This window comes from Arvicola amphibius, chromosome 8 (assembly GCF_903992535.2).
Source record: "Arvicola amphibius chromosome 8, mArvAmp1.2, whole genome shotgun sequence".
Classification (NCBI taxonomy): Eukaryota; Metazoa; Chordata; class Mammalia; order Rodentia; family Cricetidae; genus Arvicola; species Arvicola amphibius.
The window spans coordinates 14,411,138-14,437,751 of record NC_052054.1 but is presented as its reverse complement, the minus strand read 5'-3'; the positions used below and the strand labels follow the sequence as shown (position 1 = coordinate 14,437,751).

At 40.9% G+C, this 26,614-nt stretch overlaps 1 protein-coding gene across 1 annotated transcript in view; it reads right to left on the bottom strand.

Moving 5' to 3' along the window:
* Positions 1–26,614, bottom strand: part of Syne1 (spectrin repeat containing nuclear envelope protein 1) — a 467,607-nt gene that overhangs the window by 284,675 nt on the left and 156,318 nt on the right. The window contains exons 18-34 of the mRNA XM_042055521.1: positions 25,729–25,893; positions 25,129–25,281; positions 23,833–23,976; positions 22,099–22,272; positions 19,435–19,593; positions 18,667–18,831; positions 17,445–17,579; positions 17,127–17,285; positions 16,733–16,941; positions 16,051–16,159; positions 14,524–14,688; positions 11,964–12,131; positions 10,170–10,334; positions 8,704–8,844; positions 5,750–5,910; positions 3,699–3,849; positions 71–298 (exon numbers count right to left, since the gene is read on the bottom strand). Of these exons, the coding sequence (XP_041911455.1) occupies positions 71–298; positions 3,699–3,849; positions 5,750–5,910; positions 8,704–8,844; positions 10,170–10,334; positions 11,964–12,131; positions 14,524–14,688; positions 16,051–16,159; positions 16,733–16,941; positions 17,127–17,285; positions 17,445–17,579; positions 18,667–18,831; positions 19,435–19,593; positions 22,099–22,272; positions 23,833–23,976; positions 25,129–25,281; positions 25,729–25,893 (2,751 nt within the window). The remainder of the gene's footprint in view (positions 1–70; positions 299–3,698; positions 3,850–5,749; positions 5,911–8,703; positions 8,845–10,169; positions 10,335–11,963; positions 12,132–14,523; positions 14,689–16,050; positions 16,160–16,732; positions 16,942–17,126; positions 17,286–17,444; positions 17,580–18,666; positions 18,832–19,434; positions 19,594–22,098; positions 22,273–23,832; positions 23,977–25,128; positions 25,282–25,728; positions 25,894–26,614) is intronic.

Below are 26,614 nucleotides of genomic sequence, written 5' to 3'. Positions count from 1 at the left end.
TTTTCTGGAGCGTTCACTGTATTTCCATGTATTTAATATGTAAGTTTACCACGCATGGGCCAGTTCTCACCTTTGTCAAATTCTCTTCAAACTTTTGCTGCTGTAATAAGCGTCCCAGGATCGTCCCTTCCAGGCCCCGTGCGTGTTCACGCAGCTCCTCCCAGTATCTTCTTATTTGGGTCAGCTTGGCTTTGATGCGAGCAGACTCTCCAGCGGTGACGAACTGGACAAAGGACTGGGCTTCTTCTTCCAACCCTACAATGCTGTCGATTTTGCTTTCTATTTCTTGAATTGCGACCTAATATTTGAAACAAGAGGAAATGTCAGTGAGGGCTGAGCAGGCTCACCTTCGTGAGACAACAGCAGCAGAGACTACCAGGACAGCATGCTTCACTGACGTCTAAACCATTCGGGGCAGGGGCAAGCAGCTGCAAACAGACGCCACCCGCTTCCTGGCCTCATTTGGGGAGAACAGATGCATAGAAGCACATGAAAAAGTGCTTGGCCATGGTGGCGGTGTGGGCTGCATGCGGAAGAGAGAGACGGCCACGTCTCGCGATGAAATAAGCGAGAAGCTAGCCCTGTGCCCTCACAGGTCAACTGAAGACAGAGGAGTACGCGGTTTCCTCACCGAGAAAATACTAAAGGTCAGCTGGTCTGGGAAAGCTGCGTGTTCCAGAAACTTCCAAAACCGGTCATATTTGCACGTATTTAACCTTTCCAAGTGTAACTGAGTATGCTGTATTTGCTAAACCCTTTCTAGTCACACATTAAAACAGCCTTTGACAATCTATCATTTATTCCTTCGGCCAGTGGTTTCCCACTACATAACTCAGCGGTTTATTCAGCCACCATCATCAGGAACCAGACACACCCGGTCTAAGAATTTTAATAGCTGACGATTTCTCATAGGACCTGAGATTTCACTGCTCTCTTCATTGGCTAGGTACTCTACAGAGAAATAATGTGTACATATCTTCCATTTAATTGCAGAAAAAGAACGGAGAGCTGTGTAGGATGTGTGTACATATGTGTGAGCAGCCGTGGAGGGGGGGGTCTCAGACACAAGAAAATGCAAGTCATTTCTCTGAGGGGTGCAAATTCAGCAAAACAATAGGAAAACATTAAATGGAAAATACTGTTACCCTAGGAAAGGTAAATGTGTGACTTCTGTCACGATGAGACAATTGAAAAGAGTTTGGGTCACCTTTAAGTCTGTTTGACATAATCTTTCATTCTCAATTTTTATATGCATGGCTACATGGGGTACCTGGTAGATAATGTTATCTGAGCATAAACGGTGTCTGTTTCTTTTGCTGTCTTATTAGATTCTTTTTGAAAAAAAAAAACACCCATAGTCCAAAATGTGTATTGTCTAATATGAATCAATAATTTGTCTACATAATCATGGCATATAACAGAAAGAACCTTAGTTGTGAACAAACTTATGGGTTCTTAGGCCCATTCATCTCGTCAGCAAATTTGTGAACACAAGCCATGGGATTAGATCATGAGGGTGTGTGTGTGTGTGTGTGTGTGTGTGTGTGTGTGTGTGTGTGTGTGAGTGTGTGTGTGTATGATGTGTGTGTGAGTGTGTGTGTGTGTGAGTGTGTGTGTGTGTGTGTGAGAGAGAGAGAGAGAGAGAGAGAGAGAGAGAGAGAGAGGGAGGGAGAGAAAGAGAGGGAGGGAGGGAGAGAGAGAAGGGGAGAGAGACTCCTAGCAGAGGTAGGATGGAAAGTGAGCCAGGAATATGTTGTTACTAATTGTCAGTCTTTGAAAAACACACAATGCTGAACAAGAATGGGCTTAGACTGTCTTTACAGCCTGCAAATACCCCATCACTTTTAATGGTCAGCTTGATTTAAGGTGAAAAGGATATTGCAAATGTATTCTTATTCTTTCTGAATTAGTGTAACGATTCAAACCATCAGTTTGGCATTAGACTATGAACCTTGCATATCCAAGTCTTTTGGATTCCTCTGTTGCTGCGGCTGTTGACACACATCTTTATTGTCATTCACATCTGTTTTATATATTTCAGATCATAACTCAAGTGCCATTTTGGATGTATCAAAATGTATTTCCAGTTTGATGGTAAAAAAAATCCATAACTGACTATATATTTAATAATTAAATATTTCTAATTTTTCCTGAGGAATGGGATGACATCTGAGCAATTACATAATTCAAAATTGCTCTGATAAAACTAAGTATTACAGTAAATGAATTACTGGATGAATAAAATCAGTCATAAAGTGCTTGTTAATCCCTGGAAGGAGACGTCTTGAGACCAATTTAAATGTATCATTTTTTTCTTAGAATGTAGTGAAAATTATTAAATGACAATTTTTTTATTAAAGAGTTAAAATATTCATGAAGTTTGTCTCAGGGCTTGGTAGCTGCTCTCCCGGAAAGGCTATGTTTGCCACATCCTAGGGATCTCTGATTGTGCAGGATCTGGCGATCAAGAGCAGTGTCAGCAGAACACCATAGCACCCTCCCACCCTGCACATGGCCGCCACGTGTTCTGAGCCACAGCGTGAAATGTGTCCTCACCTCGGCATCTATTATTATATTTAGTGGCAGAGGAGTTTTCCATTTTAAACTGTGAACAGAGCTAGCAGAAGGAAGTGACCGAATCTGAACCCGTGTGGCATAAAATTGTATAAAATAGAGAATGTCTGTCTAAAAGAGGACATGGAGTTCAGAAGGAGGACATGGTGGGGATTCCGAAAGGCATCAGAGCAGAGGGAGGTTAGCTGATAGATGCGATCAAAATGCACTGCACACATATAGAAAATCCTCATATTATATATATGTATATGTATGTGTATATATACATATATATAATTCACAAAGAATATATATAAACAAAGGATGGTCACTCCAATCTCAATTATTTTAGCCCATTTTTTTTTTAGTTTTCCTCCTGAAGTGGTTAGTGATAACTTGTATAGCTAGCTCTTTTGGCAGTGGGAGCGCTAAGGCACCAGAATGACTGTCCAGACAACAAGTTCATCCATGAAAAGAATAAACACCAGTTCTAAGGGCTTTCTCTACAAAAGAAATATTTCTAGCTCCCCCTGCTGTTTAGTAAGGGTAAATGCCACTAGTGCATTTTGGGTGGGTAGAGAGTGGTTGTTTTTTTTTTTTTTTTTTTTTTTTTTTGCTTTTTGAGACAGGGTCTCACTATACATCCCAGAAGGTCCTGGAACTCAGCAAGTAGATCAGGCTGACCTTGAACTTTTGACAGTCTCTTCATCCTTACCTTGTGATTTCTGGACTTAGAGAATGTGCCACCATGCCTGGCTGACACAGCTAATACTTGAGTCTGACATTTGGAACAGTTCTTAAATAGGGCAGTTAGTTGTGGATGATGAATATATTTCATGATGTATAAATGCATGAACAGGGCAGTCCATGGGTGTCAAACCAAAATCAAGGAAAAGAATAATGCAACCATAAAAAATAGTTTAATGATAGCGCACATAATATTGACTTTGAATCTGTAAGTCAGACAGTATTAACACACAATTTTATCTAGAAAGAATCATCAATCATGACTTCTTAGCTTGGCGTGAGTTCAACTTAAAAGAGTCACGGAAGAATGGAAGATTTGTCCTGGGATCAAATAGGTTTGGGTGATATAAATGTAAGAAAGGAAGAGAGATTATAAGCATAACGTGTGTGCTGGTCACCTTGATTTGGCTGATCTGCACGTCCAAGGCAGACGCCGACGTTTCCAAGGCATTGAGTTCGTTTTCCTTCTCACTGATCCAGGTGGACAGGCTCTCAAAATTACTGCCAAAATGATCCCACTTGATTTTCACCATTTCCATGGTTTTAATACTAAAATTAACCAAATTAAGTTTAAAAGCAGTATTTCCATAAAGAATAGCAAGACAATTTTTCCCCTATTTGTCACCAGGTTAAAGGATATGCATGATTCTTTCAGAGCAGAAACTATTGGAGCAGGAGAATCGTACATACTTGCTCTGAGCTGCCTGTCTGAGCCCAGCCTTCCTGTCTCTTGGGGGAATGGGTGCTGGAGGAGGCAGAGCCTGTGCTACGTTGTGAGTGGAGCTGCACTTTGAACGCTGTTTTGTGCTGACTTCGAAGCGTGTGAGCCCACATGGTCCAGCTCTGCACAGAAGCAGCTGCCCTCAGCACTCAGAGTAGGGAACCCCCCCCAGAACAGCTTTTGGGGGTTGATCGTTTGACAGGCTACCTTTGCTTTCAGGGGGGAGGTGCTACTGGGACACTTTATACTGAAGTAATTTGGTAAAGTGCACATTTGTGAATCCAGGTAGAGCCGTGGTCTAATCACAGGCTGCAGGGCAGCACCTGCTGCCATCAGCTCCGTAAAGCCTTTGGTTTGTAAGCTATAATGGTCTCCTGCGAGTCACAGGTCTCCTACAATCCTGACTCCAAAAGACTTTCACAAACATTCATTCATGAGTTTCCGAACTATTTACAGACAGCATTGGCTCTCTGTGTGGCAAGTCTAATGAATTGGACTTCAACTGGAGAATCTCAGTTGGAATTAGCTCTGGACATATAACCAGGTGAACATGGCTTTTAGTATAGAAAGAAACTAGGAAACTATACTAACCCTAGCACTAAACTAACTGATATCCTTGGGTGAAGGAAAAGTAACTGAGTATACCTTATTACAAAAGGCACTTGATACCAAGAACAAACATGGCATCACTTGATTGTCAAATTCAATAGTGGTACAGTCTCAGCTTTGAACCCTGTGTGTGTCTAATGCACTTAGCAGTATAAAAAATGCAAATGCAATCTATCTTATAGTACAGGTTTTTACATAAAATTTAGCTTCAAATGGTTATTGTAATCCATTTCGAAGTAGCTTTGTTTCTAATATAGTCTCAGATTTGCTGATTACATAGTTTGGCGGAGTTTATCAAATATAAAGCTGTCAAAGTTTTGAGTCAGTTCAAATAAAATATTGATCAAAGTTTAAAGTTTAGGCAGATATAAAATGTTCAATGCAAGGCCCCAAGAGGACTAAGAACGGTTTTTGCATTCTGAAACCGTCCCTGTGATTGCAGTCCTGTTTCTTGAGAATCATGGACTATTCTTCAATGTGCCACTGACTAAGAATGTTAGTGATATTAATTTAGAGACTATTGACTACGATATCAAAAGCTTATCCCCAAACTCTGTAGAAGGATATCACAGGGACACAAGCTTATTTCTTCTTTTCAGATAAATATTAAAAGTTTCAAATCAAGATAGAGTTTTGCAGGTAATTTCTGGAAGGGGAATATGAATTCATGGTAATTTGAATACCGAGGTACTATGGACACAGTCATGAACTCTAAGTTTGACTTTAAGCATTCCTTCTACATGATATGCTCTTAGGCCTTTATTTCTTCTTCAATAGGTGACACTAGAATAAAATAGTAAAAAAAAAACGTAAACATGGGTTATTTTTTTTGGAGATTGCCTCTGCATAATATGAAGGCCACAGAAACGAATAGATATGGCTTAGTGATGAATATACCAGTTTAGAATGTAAACACCACATTGCTTGTATACTTTCATTATTATGGATACCAGTTCCTGGGCTGAGAACAATTTTCTTTTTGGATTGTGAGTTGCTTCCTCAAGACAGGTAGAAACATACAGACACCTTGAGATTTTTGCAAGACTGGACTAGGAGACAGGAGAGACCACACGGGATGCTACCCCAGAGAGCAAAGGTCAGAAGTTGTGAAGCACATACTCTTCTTCAAGCGTGTCTTCTAGCTTTTTGACCTGCTCCTTGATTGACTTGGCCTGCTGCTGAAGCAGCTGCTTATTCCTGGGCCCCAGGGGCATTTCTGAGGCTTCCTTGACAAGGTTCTCAGCCTGGGTGGCAATGCTTTCTGTCCGCTTAGAAAACTCCTAGAAAAACAACACAAACAGACACAAAAAAACAAAGACGGCAGCACTGTTAGGTAAGCATTTCTAAACTATTGGATGCTGCGCTCAAGCCAACTTTGCATTCTTCAGAGATTGATCAAGAATGCTCTGGACATACAGACTTTCATAAGTCATTTAGAAGCTTTGTTAAAAGGTCTCTGCTAGCTTTTGTAGAATTGGTTTTCCACCCTTTCCTGATTTAGGCCTAACATTCTGAATTCTGAGATACTTATACCCATTAATTTATCCTTAAATATATTCATTTACTACTGGCCACTTCACAAAATAACCAACAGTTATTCGTTCTTTGAACACAGGGACAGTAGATGTGTAGGTTAACTAACAGAAAGATTTATCTGTCTGATAGAGAAATATCTTATCTAATGCAGAGCACCAGCCATTTTTTCCTTATATATTTTTCTCTATAGAAACAAGTTATTAGCTCCCTGAGAAGTAACATAGTCCGTTTTTGATGCTAGGGAGTCTTACTTTATTCCGGTACACACGCAACATGAAGGAAAGAAGCTTTCAAGTCTTCTGCTTTGTAAAGGAGAAAGAATCTCATGCACACCAAGCAGGTCACAAACACACTCTGCATTGATCCTCCTGTCCCTGCCTCTTGAGTGCTGAGATTGTAGGGGTACAGCATTACGCTAGACTGACCCACTGAGGACTCTAGCTCGGGGCTTCCCGTGTGCTGGGCACACACTCTCCCAGCAACGCCGCGTCCCCAGCTCCAGCAGAGCTGAGTTTGAAGGAGTGGAACCTGCACTGTGGCTCTGCACCACTTGTCTTCCGTCTGTGGTGATCCTACTCTCCAGGCTCTTTTGTGTGCGTGTGAAATGTACGCCATCACGTTCTATTCTGGAAGGGAACTCAGCATCCACCGACAGATTCATTTTTAAGTGCCGTCTGCTGGCAGGTACCAATTATCATTTTTACATCTTTCATGCAGACGAAAGCTGGGTATTCCACCTGCTGGTTTTCAGCAGCTCAGAGCTATTTTAATTCAGAAGTTTTAATCTGTATGAAACATTGCTATCTTTTAGGTGCTACCTGAAGCTTGTTAGGTAAATAACATTGAATATTAAATTAGAAAACATAAACCTTAGTGATAACCTTGAGCGAAGAAAATTAATGTCTTATTTCTTCTCACACAAGAAAAATCTGACAAGAGCTTTAAACATTCATCGGCGTCTTTTTTTTTAACTAGTCAGCACACAATTTTTACGTAAATATTTGTAAAAAGCAGCCTGTCATTCAAATCATCTCTTAAAATTATTCTACAATGCCATATAAAAAGTCTGTATTTAAGAGGATCATTTCTAAAGTCATAAATAATACCACAGGGGATAAAATTACATCATGGAATTATAGCTTCCTGTTTGAAAGACTCAATTGTCTCTCTTGAGTATCTCCATTGAGTCTCGCATGAGCATCATTGTATAGAAGCCACCTATGGTTCATACAGAATGAGGCAGTGCTCCCTGATGGCACAGAGATGCACAGTATCCCAAAGCATAATGTTTGCTGATGCTATAGCATCCAATCCCTCTCATGACTACCTGTGAGCCCCCAGGCCATTGCTGGTCCAGTTTTGAAGATCACAAATCTCAGTGTAATTCCTTGAATGCAATCAAACGTGTCAGCCGGTATGGCTGGGCTCCCAAGTTTTCCAGAGCCACAGAGGAGGCGATGTTTGAAAACGCTTGCTTGTAATTTTTTATATAATATTTTGCACGTACTACCCACAGGAAATTTTAAGGCAGAGGGCTTCACAGAACAGAAGAAGATTGGTAAAAAACAAAGCTAAACAAACATATAGAGTTATGATGTAAGGTGTTGTCGCCAGAGTCCAGAGACTATGATGTGTGAATGGCTGCAGAAGGCATTAGGAAAGAATTGGTTCGCATCAGGTAGAATTATAGGAGAAACCAGCCTCCGCTCTTTAGTAGCTGAGCAACCTTCAGCCCCTGCTCTCTAAACATTTACTTCCAGGCCAGTCCGTGGCTGTTGGGAAATATTTAACTTGACTTTGCCATGTGTACACAATCACATACCAGCATAGGAAGAAGCCGAAGTCCCTTAGCACAACCACCCACAGGTTGTCAACTGGAATAAGGGTTGTCACATAGGATAAGTGGATAAGGAGGTCACGAGAGCCCCAAGTGTCAATCCCACACGCTCGTGTGACAGTGTCTGCAAGTGCACAGCGAGGCTCCCAAAGTATTTTCTACCTGTGCACGGCACCCCAGCTTTTCACCATTTCCATTTGATTTCTAGGTCTGCTTAGGCGTTCCCTCCCCCGAGGCACATCTATGGCTGTGTGACCATCTTAGGGACTCCCAGACGGCCCAGTTCTCTGTACCACTTGGGGTTGTGTTGCTGAAGTATTGCCTACCTTTCCAAGTTAACACCCATTCATCTCGCACCGCGGGACTGAGCCATCGCTCTAGCTCCTTTGCCACGCGAGGGCATTCCTCTATCCAAGAACGTCTGTATCCAAGAACCTTCCGGCTCCAAACCCTGCTTCTCCCAGTCTTACCCGACTGAGTCGTAAATATCCGGGTCCCATCATCTATACACATCTCTGTCAGGGGACTCGTACCTTCCCACTTTCATAAAAGTCTTAGTTCTTAAGGTGTAAATCCTCCTTACATTCTTGTTCCACCGTGTACCGAAGAGACTGGGTCATCAGTAAACAGTAAGAATCGAGTAAATGTGTAATACTAACTGTGACGGTGGAGAACAAGTAACCGTGTGGCCCTGATATACCTTTGTCTGTTCCAACTCTGATGACAAGCTTTCCAGACTGCTGAAGCTCAGGAAGCGCTCATGGCTGGACCCTGTTTGGAACAGGTATCTGACCACCGTGTCCTTGTTTGTCTCAAATCGCTCCCATTTTCTCAAGCTGACCTACACGACAAAGAGATAAAAGGCACGGCACGTCACGTCACATATCACATGGCCAGACCGAGTCCTAACATACCACCGCCTTCTCGCTCACTCCCTAAGCTGTCAGCTGTAGCAAGTGTGACATCATACAGTGGCACTGATTGAAGATGAGCCTGGTGTCTTTGATAGCGTTGCTTTCCTGCCTCTGGGTCTTCAAATGACTTCTGAGTTCCCCAGCGGATGGAATGTCTTGTGCTTCTACAGATGCGGTTTTAACATGTAGATCACTGACAAGCGGGGGCGGGGGGGGGGGGCCTTTCAGTTATTGTCAAGAAAGGCTGGGGGTAGCAAGAGGAAAACGAGAAGGAAAACAGGAGTGTTAAGTGGCAAAAACTCAAAATCACCTTTAGGGTGGTGTGTCAACAGCACACTGAAGCACAGGGTGGGATAAAGGTGTGGCTGTTGCATTTCCGGGATATGAGAAGCAAGTTCATGGATTCAGACAAGTGAACATTGTATCCTGGTTGCTGTAGGAACTCCTACAGCCAGTAGTCTTTAAGTTACCCGCCCACTTGGGCGTGGCCTCTTATACTATATATGCGATGAAAAGCGCAGGCCTCTTTCCTGGCTGCTGGATTCAGTTGCTGTTCCCCATTCTAGGAGAGGATTGTGATCTGTGACTCTCCCCCTAAATAAATAACCCTTTATATACTCAATTCTGAGCTAGTGTGGGATTTCTTTTAAACATCCTTCTTCGCCTGGTTCTATCACAGAATTGCCCGTAGCCTGGCGTCAAGTCCCGAAACTCTGTTAAAAATTGCTGTGATTTTGGATGTGACATGTTTCCCATTGGCTCCTGTGTTTGAATATGTGGTCCACAGCTGATGGGCTGGCTGGCGAGGGTATGGGAACTTTAGGAAGTGGAGCCATGCTAGAGGAAGGGGGACTCGAGGGGTAGGCCTTTGGGTTTGGTAGCTAGTCCCCACTTTCTGTTCACTCCCCGTTTCCTGGCTGTGGATGCAACATAACCAGTCAGCCACTATTTCTGCTGCCATGTCTTTCCCACCATGATGGAACATGCCCCTTGAACCATAAGCCAGAAGAAGAAGCCCTTCTACTCTTAAAGAGCTCCTTGCCCGGTACTGGTTACAGCAATGAGAAAAGCAACTAAGATATGCATCTACACGTGCCAAACGTGCTGTTTACAAGAGCCCCTCTGGAAGCATGTCAGGACTGAAAACAATGAAGGTAACAAAATGCCACCATGAGCACTGGCAGTGACCTGGCTCCTGCTGGAGACAGGACGTCCGTCCAGCCAGAGCCCCACTGAGCCAGCGCAGCCCTACCTGGATGCGCCGTTCCTGTCTTTCTCTGCTCTGCTCCAGGCCTGTAAGGGTGTTCTCCAGCTTCAGCAGCTCCTCCTGGCCTGGGCCTGCCTGCCCGCCCTGTTGTGCCTGCTCCATCTGCTGCTGGAGGTCTCTCTTCTTGGCTGAGATCATCTTTGTCTTTTGCTAGAAGTAGTTGTTCAATAGAAGAATAGAAATTGTATTCTCTATGAAGCTATGGCGGGCTGTAATCAAGTCAACAGTGGTATGGAAGGCAAAGCCTCACATGGTGTAGGCATGAACTATGTTTTAAAGGAGAGGCTAATAATTAGAACATTAATATCAGGAACCCTGAATTAACCGAATATGGGTGTTTCTTAAACATGGCCCACGTTTTGAATGGTGAAATGTAAATTATTAGGCTTTTAGTATTTTAATTGCGTGTGGATTTGGAGAACAATTAACGAATGCAATACTCCAAAATAAAACAATTGGTTTGACAGGCATCTTAAAATAGTTGCTGACTCTAAAGAGGTCTCATTCCATTTTGTTATCTGTGCTGTAAAGGTACAAGTATTAAGAATTTTCCTTCTAGGATATATTTGAATGGTTAACATACTAAGCTATTTGGGGGAAGCTCTACATTAAAAAAATTACCATATACCTTTAATCATGCCATATAATTTTATGTATTACTTTCAGGTAGAATAGCACACAGATCTAAGGTGCTGAGTTTATATGTCTTTACAAAGTTTGCACACTCACATAACCGAGTCCTGGTCCAAGAAATGAATTTTAAAACATCATAAATACTGAAAATCTTCTCTTTTTGACTTTGAGCCCTGACACTTTTACAATGATCAAGAGCTTTGTAGCATCAAACTTTAGTTCCTTGAACTCTGCAAAACCTAGATATTGCTATTTCACGCATTTTAAGGCAATTAGCGTTCTGTATGTTCAATCTAATGTTAGCATTTTCTACATTAAATTAGCTGGAATTTCATCTTTAAATATTTTATTTGTTATAATTTGATTTATATTGAGTTAGACAAACAGGATACTCACATTTGCTACTGTATGAAAGTATATATTTATGTACTTAGGTATATATACTTTTATGTAAGTATAGTATATGTAAATATACTTATAAGTATTATATTCCACCTGCAAAATTATTTTAATGTCTATCACTAGAATATCAGGAAACAAGTTGACTAAAATAGTTTATTATTAGAAAGTAAGGATGTAGTTCAGTGGATAGTTGGAACTTAAAGGGTTGAGGTCCTGGCTTCAATCCATCACCAAAAGAGGTTATTATACACAATACACATATACATACACAATACACATATACATACACACATACACATGCATACAATTACACAACACAATATTCATACACACATACATATATTCATAAACACACATAATGCATATATACATGTATACACATATACATATACAAATATACATATATTAATAGATACATATATACACACACATACATACATGCATGCATGCATGCATATAATTACTTTGCTTTTAGTTCTAATCTTTTGCAAGAGTAAAGTCACCTGAAACATCTGGCATTTCAAGTTAAGTTATAATTTTGCAAACTAAATTGTTTAGGGATTTGTCCTCCAGAATACTCTGAAATACGCAATGTTTATCAGAAAGAACATAGCAGAACTGCCAAGCGCTTTGAACCATTAGACCAGTCCCCTCTCCTTTCCCCTTTCTCCATCCCCGTCCTCAGAACCTATTCTCCATCTCTCCTCAACATCGGGCACGAGGTGAATAAAGAGGACTCTCTACCTGGTGATGGAGGAGCAACTGTTGGGCCTCAAACAGATTTTCCGTGTCCAGGATCCTCTCCACCTGCTCCTGGCTTTCTTGGGACCCAGACATCAGCTCCTCAAGGGAACTTTTCACGATTTCTTTGTATTGAACGCACTCTCCAAAGTTGCTTAGCGTCTCTTCAACCTAAATTTTCATAGGAAACAAAAGTAAATCATATGCTAGTTATCATAGTTTGTGGAATACTTTTAACATGGAGATGAGATGGACACATAATTAACACTGTATACAGCTCAGCTATACAGTGGAATGCTTTAGTGCACATCATATAGGGGTTTAAATTAACACTGTATACAGCTCAGCTATACAGTGGAATGCTTTAGTGCACATCATATAGGGGTTTAAATTAACACTGTATACAGCTCAGCTATACAGTGGAATGCTTTAGTGCACATCATATAGGGGTTTAAATTAACACTGTATACAGCTCAGCTATACAGTGGAATGCTTTAGTGCACATCATATAGGGGTTTAAAAGCTTTAATACATCAATTTTCATTTTATGTGAATAAGAGTTCTGTTTGCATGTATCACAGCACTCCATGCATGCCTGGGGCCTGCAGAGGCCAGAAGAGGGTGTTAGATTCCTGGGCCTGGAGTTTCAGATGGTTGTAGGCTGCCACATGGGTGCTAGGAACCTGGCCCTCTGGCAAAGCAGCCAGGACCCTTAACTGCTGGGCAAGTGCTCCAACTCTCAGAAATTACTTCTCTAATTAAGCTGGTTAATTCTCCCATTATTCCACACATGAACATTTTGTGTTTGTAGAGATGAAAGGTCTATTGATTTACCCAGTTTCAAATTATGAAATGGTTCTGTCTATCACACTGTACATTACACCCCCAGAACTCGTAACTATAAGGTTTATGTTCTTTGAATAAAATTACTTCATTGAAGCCTATCATATAGTATATATTTTAAGTGTATAGACAAACTGTCTTAGCAGCTAAAAATAGATTTATATATGTTTAATTTCTATTGCCTTTCATAGTTTCAAGTCTTATTTAATTGTTGTTTAAAGGCACAGCCACTTAGACAAGCAAGAGTTTCATTTCACTGAACAGCATTCAGTACCCTATTAAAAAACAATCTATTCCAAAACAAAGAAAAAATAAATGCATATGTCTTGATAGACAACATAGAATTATAAAGTTGTATTTATTTTATACTTCATATCTTGGGTCCTTTAATCATAATCTCATGGATATTATCTGGCTATGATAATACCTTATACAAAATGTTGAGTCTGTACTATTTAAAACCAGTAAGGGAGAACAAACAAGAAGGGAATAATAGAATAGTTATTGAAAATTAAAATGTCGCCGGGCGGTGGTGGCGCACGCCTTTAATCCCAGCACTCGGGAGGCAGAGGCAGGCGGATCTCTGTGAGTTTGAGACCAGCCTGGTCTACAAGAGCTAGTTCCAGGACAGGCTCCAAAGCCACAGAGAAACCCTGTCTCGAAAAACCAAAAAAAAAAAAAAAAGAAAATTAAAATGTCGTTCAAATACTACTTTACCGTTCTATATCATCTTCCCTTCACAAACCCATGAGCTTTAAAAACTTTGTGCCATGTGACCTTCTCAAGCTTCCTTGAGCGGAAGGGATTCTACTAGACATTTGAATGCTTTAACCTGTAATTGAATATTCCTTATTCCACTAGAATGCATATTATGTTTATAATGAGTAGGGCTCTGCTAAAGTGGAATTGTCCTGGTCTCCCAAGTAACCATTGATGATGATGATGTTTTCTTATTACTGGTTAGCAGCTAATGAAGACTTATCTGCCTCAACACTCTCCCAAGTCATTTACCTGAATTTAGTATTAAATTCAGTACTAAATTTAGTCTTTGTCACTGAATTTAGTCTTTGTCACTCCTTCGTTAGTGTATTTTAAACCCTGCTTTAAAAGTAGGAAATTGGGGTCTAGAGACATTGAATAAAAATGTCAAGATTATATGGAAACAGGATATAAACTTTAAGCTTCATTGCTGGCTTAGTCTGACTTTTAAAGCATCCATATTACTTTTTCCCTTTTTCTTTTCTGCTGTTTCTTTCTTTGTTTAGAGATAGATACATTCCTACCATGTAGCTTAGGCTGGTCTTGAACTTGTCATGGACGCCAAGTTGCCCTTGAACTCTTTGTCCTCCTGCCTCAGCTAGGATTACAGGCATTCACCACTACAGCATGCTTCTCAAACACCTTCGCATGAACTTTGAAACACATTTTTAAGTGATAACAAAATAATGACGCTTCCAGCAATAGCAAAAACCATTTGATTGATCATCTTTGGACTTCAGACACAGGTCATCAATTTGAACTACCAGTTTAATATTATTGTTCATAACTCACGCATCCTGTGCACCTTTCCTAACAATCTTCATACAAATAACTGTGGTTTCTCTGTGAAACTACTTGCTAACCTACAACCAAAATTAAGATGGCCTCACAGCCTCTCCCCCCACCCCCACTATAGCCTCCTTCCCTAGAACTCTCTGTCGAGCATAGTAAATGACATTACCTCTGACAGTGAAGCCACAAGAACTTTGAATGAGCTTGATAATTCTGCCAGCTCATCTCCTCGCTTCTGGGCTTCTTTCTCAGAAGAAACATCAATCAAATGCTTAAGCCTGGATTTCAGCCAGCTGAGGGTCTCTCCCTTTTGGGTGATGTCATTTCTGATTTCCTGGTTTGAAAGGACACTTTTTATTAACAAAGAGTCAGCAATCACGACTTTCCAGCCGGAAAGAACTAAACCCAAGAAGGCTTGTAAAATGGCCATAATCGCGTGAGCTGACTGTTGTATCACAACAGACTGACGAGAACAAGAGAGCCCATGGTGCTCTTCACACTCATCCGGAACAACTACTAAAAGGAAGGGCAAAGCCGACACTGAGCCTATTTCCAAATCACTTTCAGAATTAAATTAGATGCTTATTGTTATTTCCTTGATCATAGCAAACTTGTGTTATGTTGACATGAAGCTAGCCAGAAAAGATTTATAAGTGGGGCCAAGATCTAGCTAGCAGGGAGGATTCACTAGCCACAACATTGCTGAGATTCCAAAGCCTTAAATCTCCAGGACTAGTTGTAGAGGCCGTGGTACCTGGGGCATCCATTTGTGCTACCTATGGATAGTCCAGGGCAGGGGAAGACGCATGGCAGACAGGAAGCAGGTAGCTTCAAAATTGGTCTCTGCATTCCAAGATAAGATTTTCTTTTTTTTTTTTTAAAATAAAACAGCAACAAACAGAAAACCTATTTTCTGTACATACTCAATGTTATTATTGCATTCTCTAGTACCTTGGGCAAAACTATATGAATTAATAAGAGAAAAAGAAACCCAGAAGACAGTGGCAGAAAGACAAAGCATCCTCTTCTAGTTTAGTAGATGCGTGGCTTTCACACATTAGAAATGTTAACAGAGAATTGCACTCTAGTCTATGTATACCGAGTGAAGTCTTCCTAAGAGAGAGGGCTGCGGTGTGCCAGCTACAGAGTAAACACGCTAATCGGACCTGGAGCTCTGTAAACCCTGGCTGGGTTTGTTGCCTCTAGAGCAGCTGAAAGGAACCACTGCAGTTTGATTACAGCAGAGAAACTCTCAGAGAATCCCCTACTTTCTCCATGTCCTCAAGTTGTCTGATTAAAACTGTATTGTACAAACGCACACAGCATTCTTGTTTCCGGTAACAACTCTTAAATCTATGCTGTGTCATACAATCATGAATGCTGTTTCCTGCTCCAGCGTTCCCCATTAGGTAAATATGCATTAGAGGCATCACTAAACATGCTTAAATCTCAAAGCACCACAGAGGGGAAAAAAATCTACCCTTAGCACAGTAATACAAAGAGATGTCTTTAAAGAACTATATAGAAATCTGATTTTTTTATAGAACACAAACCCATGCGTGCACAGACACACGCACACACACACACACACACACACACACACACACACACACACCAAACCAACCAACAAAGCAGCTACACTGTAAGTGTTTAATTGCTGGACCTTTCCTCTAGAAGGGACCAGCTCAGAACTTACATCTACCACGTGTGTCACCTCGTCGTGGTTGGCAGTGTCGACGGCTTCGTCCTTGATTTTCTTCAACCGTGCCTCCTTTGCAGACACCCAAGATGAGAACTCAGAAAACCTGAAAGCACATAAGAATTTTACTGCAAAAGGGGCAAACTGTCAGGAAGGTGAGATACATTTATATTTTGAATTCTTGGAAATGGAGCCAGCGATGACTAAATTGATGGCACCTTCTGGAAACTTTACCCTGAAGACCAAGGCCAAGTGTGGGGTCAATAACTTAAACCGAGGGCAGTTACTTAAATGGAGCTCAGCTGAGAACAAGGATGTGTCTCAGAGCTTGAGAGGAAAGGAACCACTTGAGGTCTCACTAGAGTGCCATTAGCCAATAAAGACAGAATCCTCCTGTGAGGAGGGGATGGGAGAAAACCAAGAAGAATGGGATTATTGGGACGTCAAGAACATCGGGGTTACTGTGAAGTAAAATCCAGACCCTGCTTTAGACTGAAAACCATTTTTAAAAAGTAAACAAGTAAAATAAAGTACCTTTATATACAAAAGCATGGGCAAGATTAAAGCAATCTGACTTTCTTATTGCCCAAAACGAAGTCTTTACCATTCCCTGTTTTAGAGCAGCCTCCGAAGAAAAGAATTCAGATAGACCGGAGCTGTCTCTGGAAATGCCTAGTACCTGCCACTATAGTCCTTCCACTTGTCTGGGTCATCCACGAGCATCGCGTATGTTCTGTCAATGGAAGCTCTGAGCTCCCTGAGCTCCGTGTGACAGGCTCCAGATGTGTCTCTGACTGGGTCCCGGACTGGGAGCTTCACACACAGTTCCTCTATGAGTTGCAGCCTCTTCTCACAGAGATGATGAGGACCCTTGTCACCGAAGAAAACCTAAGACATGACAAACACTTTCACTACCCTGGTGCAAAGCCACGGATCACCTCTATTCTCACAGGAGAACTAAAGGCAGATTCACGGGTGGGGCTGGGAGGGGCAATGTGAAAGGCCATTTTCCTCAGACCACTGCATCTTTAACTATATGTATGCAGTAGCTCTTTCTACGGTGCGGCACACACCCTGTGTTCCTTGATGATCTTCTCGCTGCCTTCTTGTGGCAGCAGCTTGGTCTCTCGCTCCAGCTCCGCTCTGCACTCTTCCACAGCAGCTGAGAATCTGTTCTTCTCCACAGCGATTTTCAGATGGAGCAAGTGATAAGGCGCCTCTCCCTGGAGATCCTGCATCCACAGAAAGACAGAATGAGGCTTCTGAGCAGGCGCATGTCCTGTTGAGATGCCAAAGTGTCCTGAACCAGTCCTCCCTTTTGTCGAACTCTCCAAACTGCAGAACAGATTCCAGGGCATGCCTTTCTCATGTTCCCATAATCCCCCACTCACCTTCCACTGTTTGTGCAGCTTTCGCACGGCCTCCTGCAGACCCTGCTGCTCCTGTTCTGGGAGGATGTCAGTGAGCTCGTCACAGGCTTTCAAGAAGGCGTTGAGGACCCTCTGGTCCAGCTGGCTGAAGAACTCCTACCATAGAGGAGGGGGCACAGTTAGGATGCCGCGCTCGGTAATGACATCACCAGACACCTGGCTCTGAGCCGAGAGGCCAGCAGATAGTTGCCTTCATCAAACCTTCAGCCAAATCTATCCTTCTTTGGAGCCAGACTATAACTCTGAGTCAGAGTCTTCACATCTGCCATTTCTCTGTTACTTTCTACATTTTAAGAGAAAACATCTTTGAAGTTCCTAATTGTGGTAGGATAATCTGAAAAGCTATTGGATTACCCCAAACCTTGATTCCACAGTGACAGAGATATGGGTCCTCTTTGGTAAATTCAGAAGGACAGTACAGGATCTCCATGCCCTCTACCCCTGCCTCCTTACCTGTAGCATGTGTCAGTCATGATGTTCATCATGAGTCATCCCACACCTATCATATGTGTATTTTAATACTCGTGCTGTGGGTGGAACAATGGCCCCATAGACATGTATGTCAGGATCCTAAGCCTAAGGGTGGTTAGATTTGGAGCTAGGGCCAAAGTGGCCCTAATATATATATATATATATATATATATATATATATATATATATATATACATATATATATATATATGTATGTATGTGTGTGTGTGTGTGTGTGTGTGTGTATATGTATATATGTATGTATATATATACTATATATTATATGTATATATGTATGTATATATATACTATATATTATATGTATATATATGTATTTATATACATACACACACACACACACATATATATATATATACATATTTATATACATATAATGAAGGTCCCATTTTCATGACTTCACCCAAACCTAATAAGAGTGACGAGGTAACAGAAAAGACCTTCCAGGCAAGGTCTCCTTCCTGACCTATGACCTATGAAAAGTGTCCCTCTGTCAGCTGGAAAGAGTCCCCATGGGAACCCCTCCAGCATGACAAGCCAAGCTCAGACTGCAATCCCCTAGAAAGATGGGAAAATCCACTTCTTGAGTCTGCTGCCTTTAAGGTTCATGCCCTACTCCCCTATATGAGGTAAGTCTTTTTAGCTCAGATAAGGTGTCAGCATGCACAGGTTGATGCACACAAAGCAGACTCACTGTGTGTTTCCGAAGGAGTTCCTCTGGATCCCCCTTCTCTTCCAAGCCCTCCTGAGCAACCCGTAGCACCTTCTCCAACTCTGCCCGGGACTCCTCAAATTTCTTCATCAAACGACTGTTGGCTTCCACATGCTTCTTCCATTCCCCAGTTTTCTTGATCATATTCTTAATGCAAAAAAAAATCACTCCTTGGTACCTGTGCATTTACTCTGGGAGCCCCTAGTATACCAACATCCACAGTCATGAGAGTCCCTTACATGGAACGAGGTTGTATCTGCCTGTAATGTAGACACGTCATCCAGCACATTCCAAACTGAACTCATCTCTGGATGACTTTTAATAATACATCAGAAACAGTACATAGATACTTGTTTATACATTATTATTTAGATAATAATGAGAAAGAACAAAGAGAGGCACATGGCATGTTCAGTACAGAGGTGAGTTTTTCTTTAAATTTCAACTTACTGTTGAAACTGCCTATAGAAGGGCTACCTATAAGTTTGGAATATACTAAAACACATAACTCTTTCTCAGTATTGAGGCTTCATTTGTCTAGGTGGTATTATGACATCACTATGAGCTATTAACATCATTATTCATTTAAAAAAGTACTTGGAGGGAAGATATTACATTATAAGGGTATTGATGCTAGGGGGGGGGGGAAAGTAATAAAATATTTGGTGTTCAAGGACCAGAGAGTGAGGTGTTTTGTCCTGGCTCTCTGTTTTCCTGGACTTGCATGTCTAAAGCAGGAAGATGACTTACCTGGAAGGCATGATGGACGTCTGCTATCTGTCTCTGCAACTTCGTGTGGTCCCAATGCTTTAACACAGGACTCAAGGTGACGAGCTTTTGAACACTTTGACTTCCCTTCTCAATGAGCGTCAAGGCTTTTTTACAGCTTTCTTGACAAGCTAACAGTTCCTACAGTGAAAGGAAAGACATGGTGTTATTAAGTATTGCTGGAATGAAAGGGAACGAGGGAAGAAGAAAGGGAGGGAGGGAGAGAGGGAGGGAGGCACCAGTGTAAGTAATAACATTGTACCATGTTTAGACTTTTAATGAGCAATAAGTAAACTCAAAAGTACAGAGAAACAAGTTATTTTCAAAAGAACTTGATTTAAGCAATCATTGAAATCAGTGCTTTTTATAACAGGCATTTAAATGTCACAGTGAGGATTTAGACTTCTTTATGCTTCATGCACATCTTATTAACACTAAGAAAATGACAGGACATAAAAGTGATCTAGTTTCTGTGTTCTCCCAACTGGCTGTTAGGCAGGTTTATAGCTTTTCAAGAAAACAATCAAAACTAATTTATTTATCAGGTTTTGATTATGCTAAGTAAATTTATCACAGCACACACTTCCTTTGGTGAACACAGTGCAACCATTTTTACATTTTTACACTTGTGCGTGATAGATTTGAAAGGATGCAGTCCAAGCGATCCACCTTCCTAATGAGACCTAATCAAAGCCCGTGGAAGACTGACAAGTCTGAGGAACTGCTTGCTCTTGCCACCCCCTTTAAACGGGGTGAAAGAGTGACGGGCAGACCCCTTCCTTCTGCCACTCGGCCTTGCTTCCTACGGAGTGGACACAGTATAGCCCACCTGGAGATGAGAGTCACTTCTGTCCTGGATGCACATCACTTGCATTTCTGTGCTTTCAATGTTTTAAAAAAAAATCATTCAAACTGTTCATCTGGATGCCCTTTTGATCACCTAAAGGCAAATACTTAAAGCAGGCTTTTTGTTTTAATAAAATAGAATCGGGGCATACCTTTTCCTTTTAAACAATTAGGAGTTCAAAGCGTAGAGATTGAAAATATATTATAAATATATTAATATTTATTGTCAATAATATATGAATCTAATGATGGAAAGATTATTTAACCATATTTTAGAGTAATTTAGGAAAACAGGGGAATGTTACCATTCCTCAAAATAAATGAATCTTTTTTCTATATGCTATTATATCATTAGAATAGAGTGTTCTAATAATGATTGTTACTATACTATCCATAATAATGTTATGAATTATGAATATTTATTGTAATATGTGACCACTGTTTGCTTAAGATGAAGAAAGTAAGGTTAATAAATACTTAGCCATGTGCTATGGCAAGCCTAAACTCTTACTATCCCATCACTCATTTTAGACATGCTGCTCCATCTGTTAGCTGAGGCTACCCCTGCTAGCTGAGGCTACCCCTTCTATGAATTTATTTCAGTTAGTGTAGTGAGTGGTGAAGGTTTTCTACACTTACACCCTCATCTGAAGGACCAACCCATTCACAATAAGCCAAATAAATAGGTTATTTAAATGCACTCCCCACTGGGAGGTTCTGAGCACACAGACCTGCTCACTAAATATAAATAGAAAAATTCAGAGCAAGCAAATTTACCTAGTTTTATGGTTATTCAAATAGACTTATTCCCATAATCAAATATATATTCTCAATACCTGGTTGAAATGGAGTACAATTACATTTATACATTTTGAAAGCATATGCACAAGGAATCAAGGCATGAGAACCGACTGCATTTTTAGATGAAGTTAAGCATGTTCTCAGCTAATGAGGTAACTTCTGAGACACGTGTGCAGAGCATCAGCATGAGAATTCTCTAACGAAAGTCAACGAAAAGATGAAAACCTTGAACACTTACACATTTTTCCTTTTCTTCCTAAAGAACAAATGAAAAAACCCTTAATATTAAACTTTTCTTGAATTTTATTCATGAAATATGATCCACAGATTTGCTGAAGGAAATACAGGGTTAGACAATTAAATAGCCTGTGGTAGAGGAGAAAGGGGTCTTTCACCTATGGGAACCCTTTTTGTTTCTGGACAATGCAGCTGATTTGGCTCTTCTAGATAGATCACTTATTTTGGAGAGACACCAAGGAGAATTCCACCTCCCACACTTGGCATTCAGAATTTTCAGCCTAAGTGTACGCAGAACTGGCAATGAGAAATGGCACCGAGTGTCACCGGCTCATATGACCAGTTCAAAGATGCAAAGAAAGATGCTCAAACGGCTTTCTTTTCCTAATTGTCCTCAACCCAGAACTTTCCTTCAAATGAGAATCTGAAGGAAGAAGTCTTCCTATGTCATTTTCAGATACCTCGTGTTGATGACTTCACCCCTCTGCCTGGCTAATATTTCCCTCACCTCCCAGAGAACTTCTTAAGCCAGAACTGTAGAGGCCAGTTCTCACTGATCCAAGTGTCTCAAGTGTGCTTTCACTGAGCAGAGAGCAGGTTTTCTTCTTCAGGTAAGACATACACTTTGGTTTGAGACACTAGTACTCCACTATTCTGGAAAAATACCTTCCTTATCAAGTGAATTCTATGACAGTCAAAAATGTTCCAACCTTATGAAATATACTTTAAAATAAGGCTGTCTCTGAAAGGGATTTTTCTTACCTGGTGTTTTTGTTTAAAAAGAGAGCTAGATTGTGCTTCACGCTCAAGAACGGATATAATCTCATTGATTTTCCCAAGTAAGTCATAGAAGGACGTGATCTGTGTCTCCAGTTCTTCCAAAGGAACTGACAGCTGCTGGGCCTCATACAACAGTGGGGAGTAGCATTCTTTGACCTTTCAAAGTGGAAAAAAAACAAAAACAAAAATCTATGAGAAGCCATTCGGTCCTCAAAGCTCCATCATCGTGCTTAGCTCTCAAGAACTTTTCGTGAGATGGTCACTTGGTGCTTCAACATCTCTGAAGAGGGTTCTTTTATTTTGTGCCATGTGATTAAACTTTGCTGTTTAAAAAAAGGCCACAAAAATACTCCACCACTGAGACAAATAAAGGACTGTGGAGTTTTCTCATGAAAATTCATCCAAGTTGTCCATCTGGATGGCACGTCACCACGAAAATTATTACCAAAGAAGAGGCAGATGGCACAAGTTCCTCTTTAGACACCACACTATTCACGTTCACTTTGGCACTGAAATCTGATCCAAGGCAGTCACGAATTATTGCCACATTACCTAGAGGACATTAGCAAAAGTCTGATGCTCTTGAGCTCTTGCACGTGAACTCTGTGCCTAGACGAACCTGCTAACCACCTCTTCTAGATGCCTATCTTCCTTCCTCTCAGCAGCTCTAGGCTTTGCCTGTCTGTCAATGTCATATTCATTCCAAGATCATGCTATACACCAAATTATTCATGAAGGTTCCCATGTCAGAGGATGCCGACCCAGTCTAAACTGCCCAGCCCTTGTCTGTCTTTATTTTTAATATCTACATTATCTTCATGGTGCTGTTCCAAGTTCTTAGTACTCTAGAGTTCTATAAGGTTTCTGCCTGACTGCCTTTGCATCACACTCTAGGATCTTATAATTGTTTAAGGAAATCACCTCCCTCCTTATTATCTTAAAGTTTCATCCAAAGCACTATCGGTACGTAGCTCTATATTAACAATGAAAGCATTAATGGGATAGCTATTCCACCACTGTTTCATAAACAATATTTGAAGGAAATACTACCTTTTGTTACACTGTTGCAGAGATGAATACACAGAAATACATTCACATTCTAGAATACACTGTTGACATATAAGCTTCTCAACTGAAAGCTCCTGCCTCTCTACGTCAGGGAGACTCCACAGCTCTTCCCATGAGCAACCCTAAGAGACTCTACTGCTATGTGCCAACTCGTTGTGTTTTATTGATCTTTCCTGGGCTAGAGAGAAAGGTTATCAGCATCCTGCATCCCAAACAGCAGGAAGAAAATATGGTGTACACCAGACTGGATAGACACTCCTGTCATCCCAATGCCCAGAAAAAAAAGACAGAAGGACTGATGGAAGTATGTGTCCAGCTTGTCTCCCTAGTGAACTCCAGACAGATAGGGAGGTCGTGTCTCTAAAACAGTATAGTATCAACAGCTACGAATTACAAACACGCAAAACCACAGTTTTTTCTACTGAAGCAGAGCCTAAGTTAAGATAGGTGTCAACTGGTATCACCGTCCCATTTTATTTTTCTAATATATATATCCAAGTTTCTAAATCAAGAATCTCAGTATGGCTCAAAGGTATAATAATTAGTGGACCAGCTGAGGATGTGCCCATGGGTAACCAAGGAGGTAGGAAGCATCTTCAGGCAGTATGGCTGTCCCACAGTATGTTGTAGTGTGAAATGTTTCCCCACCTTGGAGAGTTGTTCCTTGAGCCTGGACATAGTTGTAAACATTTCATTAGCTTCTTCTTGGGGACTTTCTTTGGCAATGAGGTGTGCTGTCTTGGTGACCATCTTGTACTGAGCATCCATCACGGGTACTCTCTTCTCAATATCCTGTGTCAATCATTGAAGCCATTCAATTAGTGCACACCACATCTCATTTCAATTGCAGAATCCCACAATGGCGGGACAAAAATCAGTATGCACTGTGTAAGATTCTATCCCCACCACCAGCTTTTATAGGAAAGCCATCACTTTCCTTTCTAAATGTCATGCAGTCAATATACTAAATGCATATATTAAAATTTCCTTTTTAAAGTAATCAAATATTCCTAAACCAACACCAAGATTAGTTGACGTAACATTTATACTTTCTAAAATATGTAAATGTGAAATGGAAATATGCATGCCTGTAATGTATGTAAATGTATGTAAATAACATGGAGGGAAATCCTGATTTTAAAAAGTAAACTGAGCCGGGCGGTGGTGGCGCATGCCTTTAATCCCAGCACTCGGGAGGCAGAGGCAGGCGGATCTCTGAGTTCGAGGCCAGCCTGGTCTACAAGAGCTAGTTCCAGGACAGGCTCTAGAAACTACAGGGAAACCCTGTCTCGAAAAACCAAAAATAAAATAAAATAAAATAAAAAGTAAACTGAAATTTACTTTTTAAAAAACCTATTGTCACTGGAGAAACTTAGATACTCAGTATGGTGGAAATTTTAATTTCTTATCTTCGCATGCAGTGGCAATTAAAGTCTTACCACCGCTGTTTCTTTTTTTTCTCGTGCGTGTTTGTACTTTTAAAAAGTTTTATAAAAATTAAAAGGACAACACTTTGGTCTACTTTTCTCATCTAAGAAATTGTTCAAGTTTCTTCTGTCATCAGATAATCCCATTTTTTTCACTTTTGAGATCTATCGGCTCTTAGGAAGATGTATATGCTAAGTTCATGTAACAAACCCTTTACTGTTTAGGTCATTTCTTTGGAAGTCCTGTATAAAGTTGTCTTTGTTTTTTTTCCTAATATTTCATAATTTGTAGGTAGGAAAAGAATCCCATGTTGAAAAACTATATTGAAGTTGCTTCATATGTTTAAAAGAAAGCTATCATTCAAGTTTATTTTTTATAAAAGTCAACAAATATGTAGACCCATCAAAATGATTCTTAAGATAGAAAAACAGCTTTTTTTTTTGATGACTTGAGCAACAGGCTAGCTTTTATTTTCACAGTATATTTTCATTTTTTTTTGATTCAGAAAGTTCTTACCTCCAAGTCTTGAATTAATAACTTGACATTAATGAGAGAGACTTCTAAGGGCGCTGAGAGTTTCCTGTGGGCTTCGGTTGCGAAAGCAGAGAGGGTAGCAGTGTAGTCTGTGTATTCTTTCTTCATTCTGTCCACCTCGTCAGCTCTTGCATACTGTCAGGAGAAGATGGAGAGAAGCAAGTGAAAGTCGTGAAGCTCTGACCCCAGACACTCACAGCCTTCACTGTGTCGTATGTAGTCTCATAAATGGCAAAAAAAAACCCTAGCTCTTGATACTTATTTTAAATAAGTTTGAAGTGAATCCAGTTACTTTGATAAGGGAAAAAAAAGGAAGAAGCATGCAGTGGAGAGCCAGGATTTGAAAAATAAATCCCTCTGTCTATGCAGGCTCCATATGTCAATATAATCCTTAACCAAATGCTCCATTCTGTTAATGTTCCTCCATCATACACAGCAAAGAATGATTGGCTAGCAATGACACACAGTTTTAAACACTTCTATATTCCACCTTAATAAGTCCAGTAAAATTACCTGTTAGTAACCAGCTTGCCACATCAATAACACGCACACTCGAAGTGAGCAGAGATTTGAAAGACATACCTGCTTGACTTCCATGAACAGCTCCCTCCATCGCCCGTTTAGCAACAGCAACTGCTGCTTGAGGTCACGGGAAACGATCTCATCGCAAGACTCAATTAAGAAATTGCCAGCATCGTTCATGGCTGTGTGCTGCTGAATCCAGTGGGGCAAATTTCGAAAAAAATCCTAAGCAAGAAAGGACATGTGCTTGTAAGTCATAAGCCAACTACCAATAATGGATACGAAAATAAAGGGTGCACAAGCTTTAAGACAGGTTTTAGCTGTCTTCCAAAACTTGGATTTTTAAATAAAATTTCAAAATATGAGCTAGAAACACCAGATGTCTTTGTTTTTTATCTTTTTCTTTTTTTACATGTACACGTGCACACGCATGTGCGTGCGCGTTCATGGTTCTATGCTGATCTTGTGTGTATGTACACGTGCATAGGGAAGTCTAGAGAATATCTTCCTTCAGGCATCAGTGGTCCCATAATCCACCTGTTGTTGTTTTTTCCTGTTTTCTTTTGAGCTGGGGTCTCTCCCTGGCCTGGGATTCACCAAGTTGTGTTAGTTTGGCGGGTTAGTGAGTCACAGAAATCCATCTGTCTTTGCCTCCCTACCGCAGGAATTACAGTCACGAGCCAAGACAGCTGCATATTTCTACATGGATTCTGGGGACTCAGATCAAGTCCTTAGCAAACACTTTACTCCCTGAGCTGTCTCCGAAGTCCATCTTTTTGCTTCCTACAGTTGGGCCCTACTCTGCTGCCCAGGGTAGCCCCCAACTTGTAGGCTCAAGCCGTCCCCCACACTGAGCCAGGCAAGGAGCTGGGACTACAGGCACGAGTCAGCACACTTCATTCTCTCATCTAAGAACATCTATGGGGCATTTTGCTAAAGACGAAAT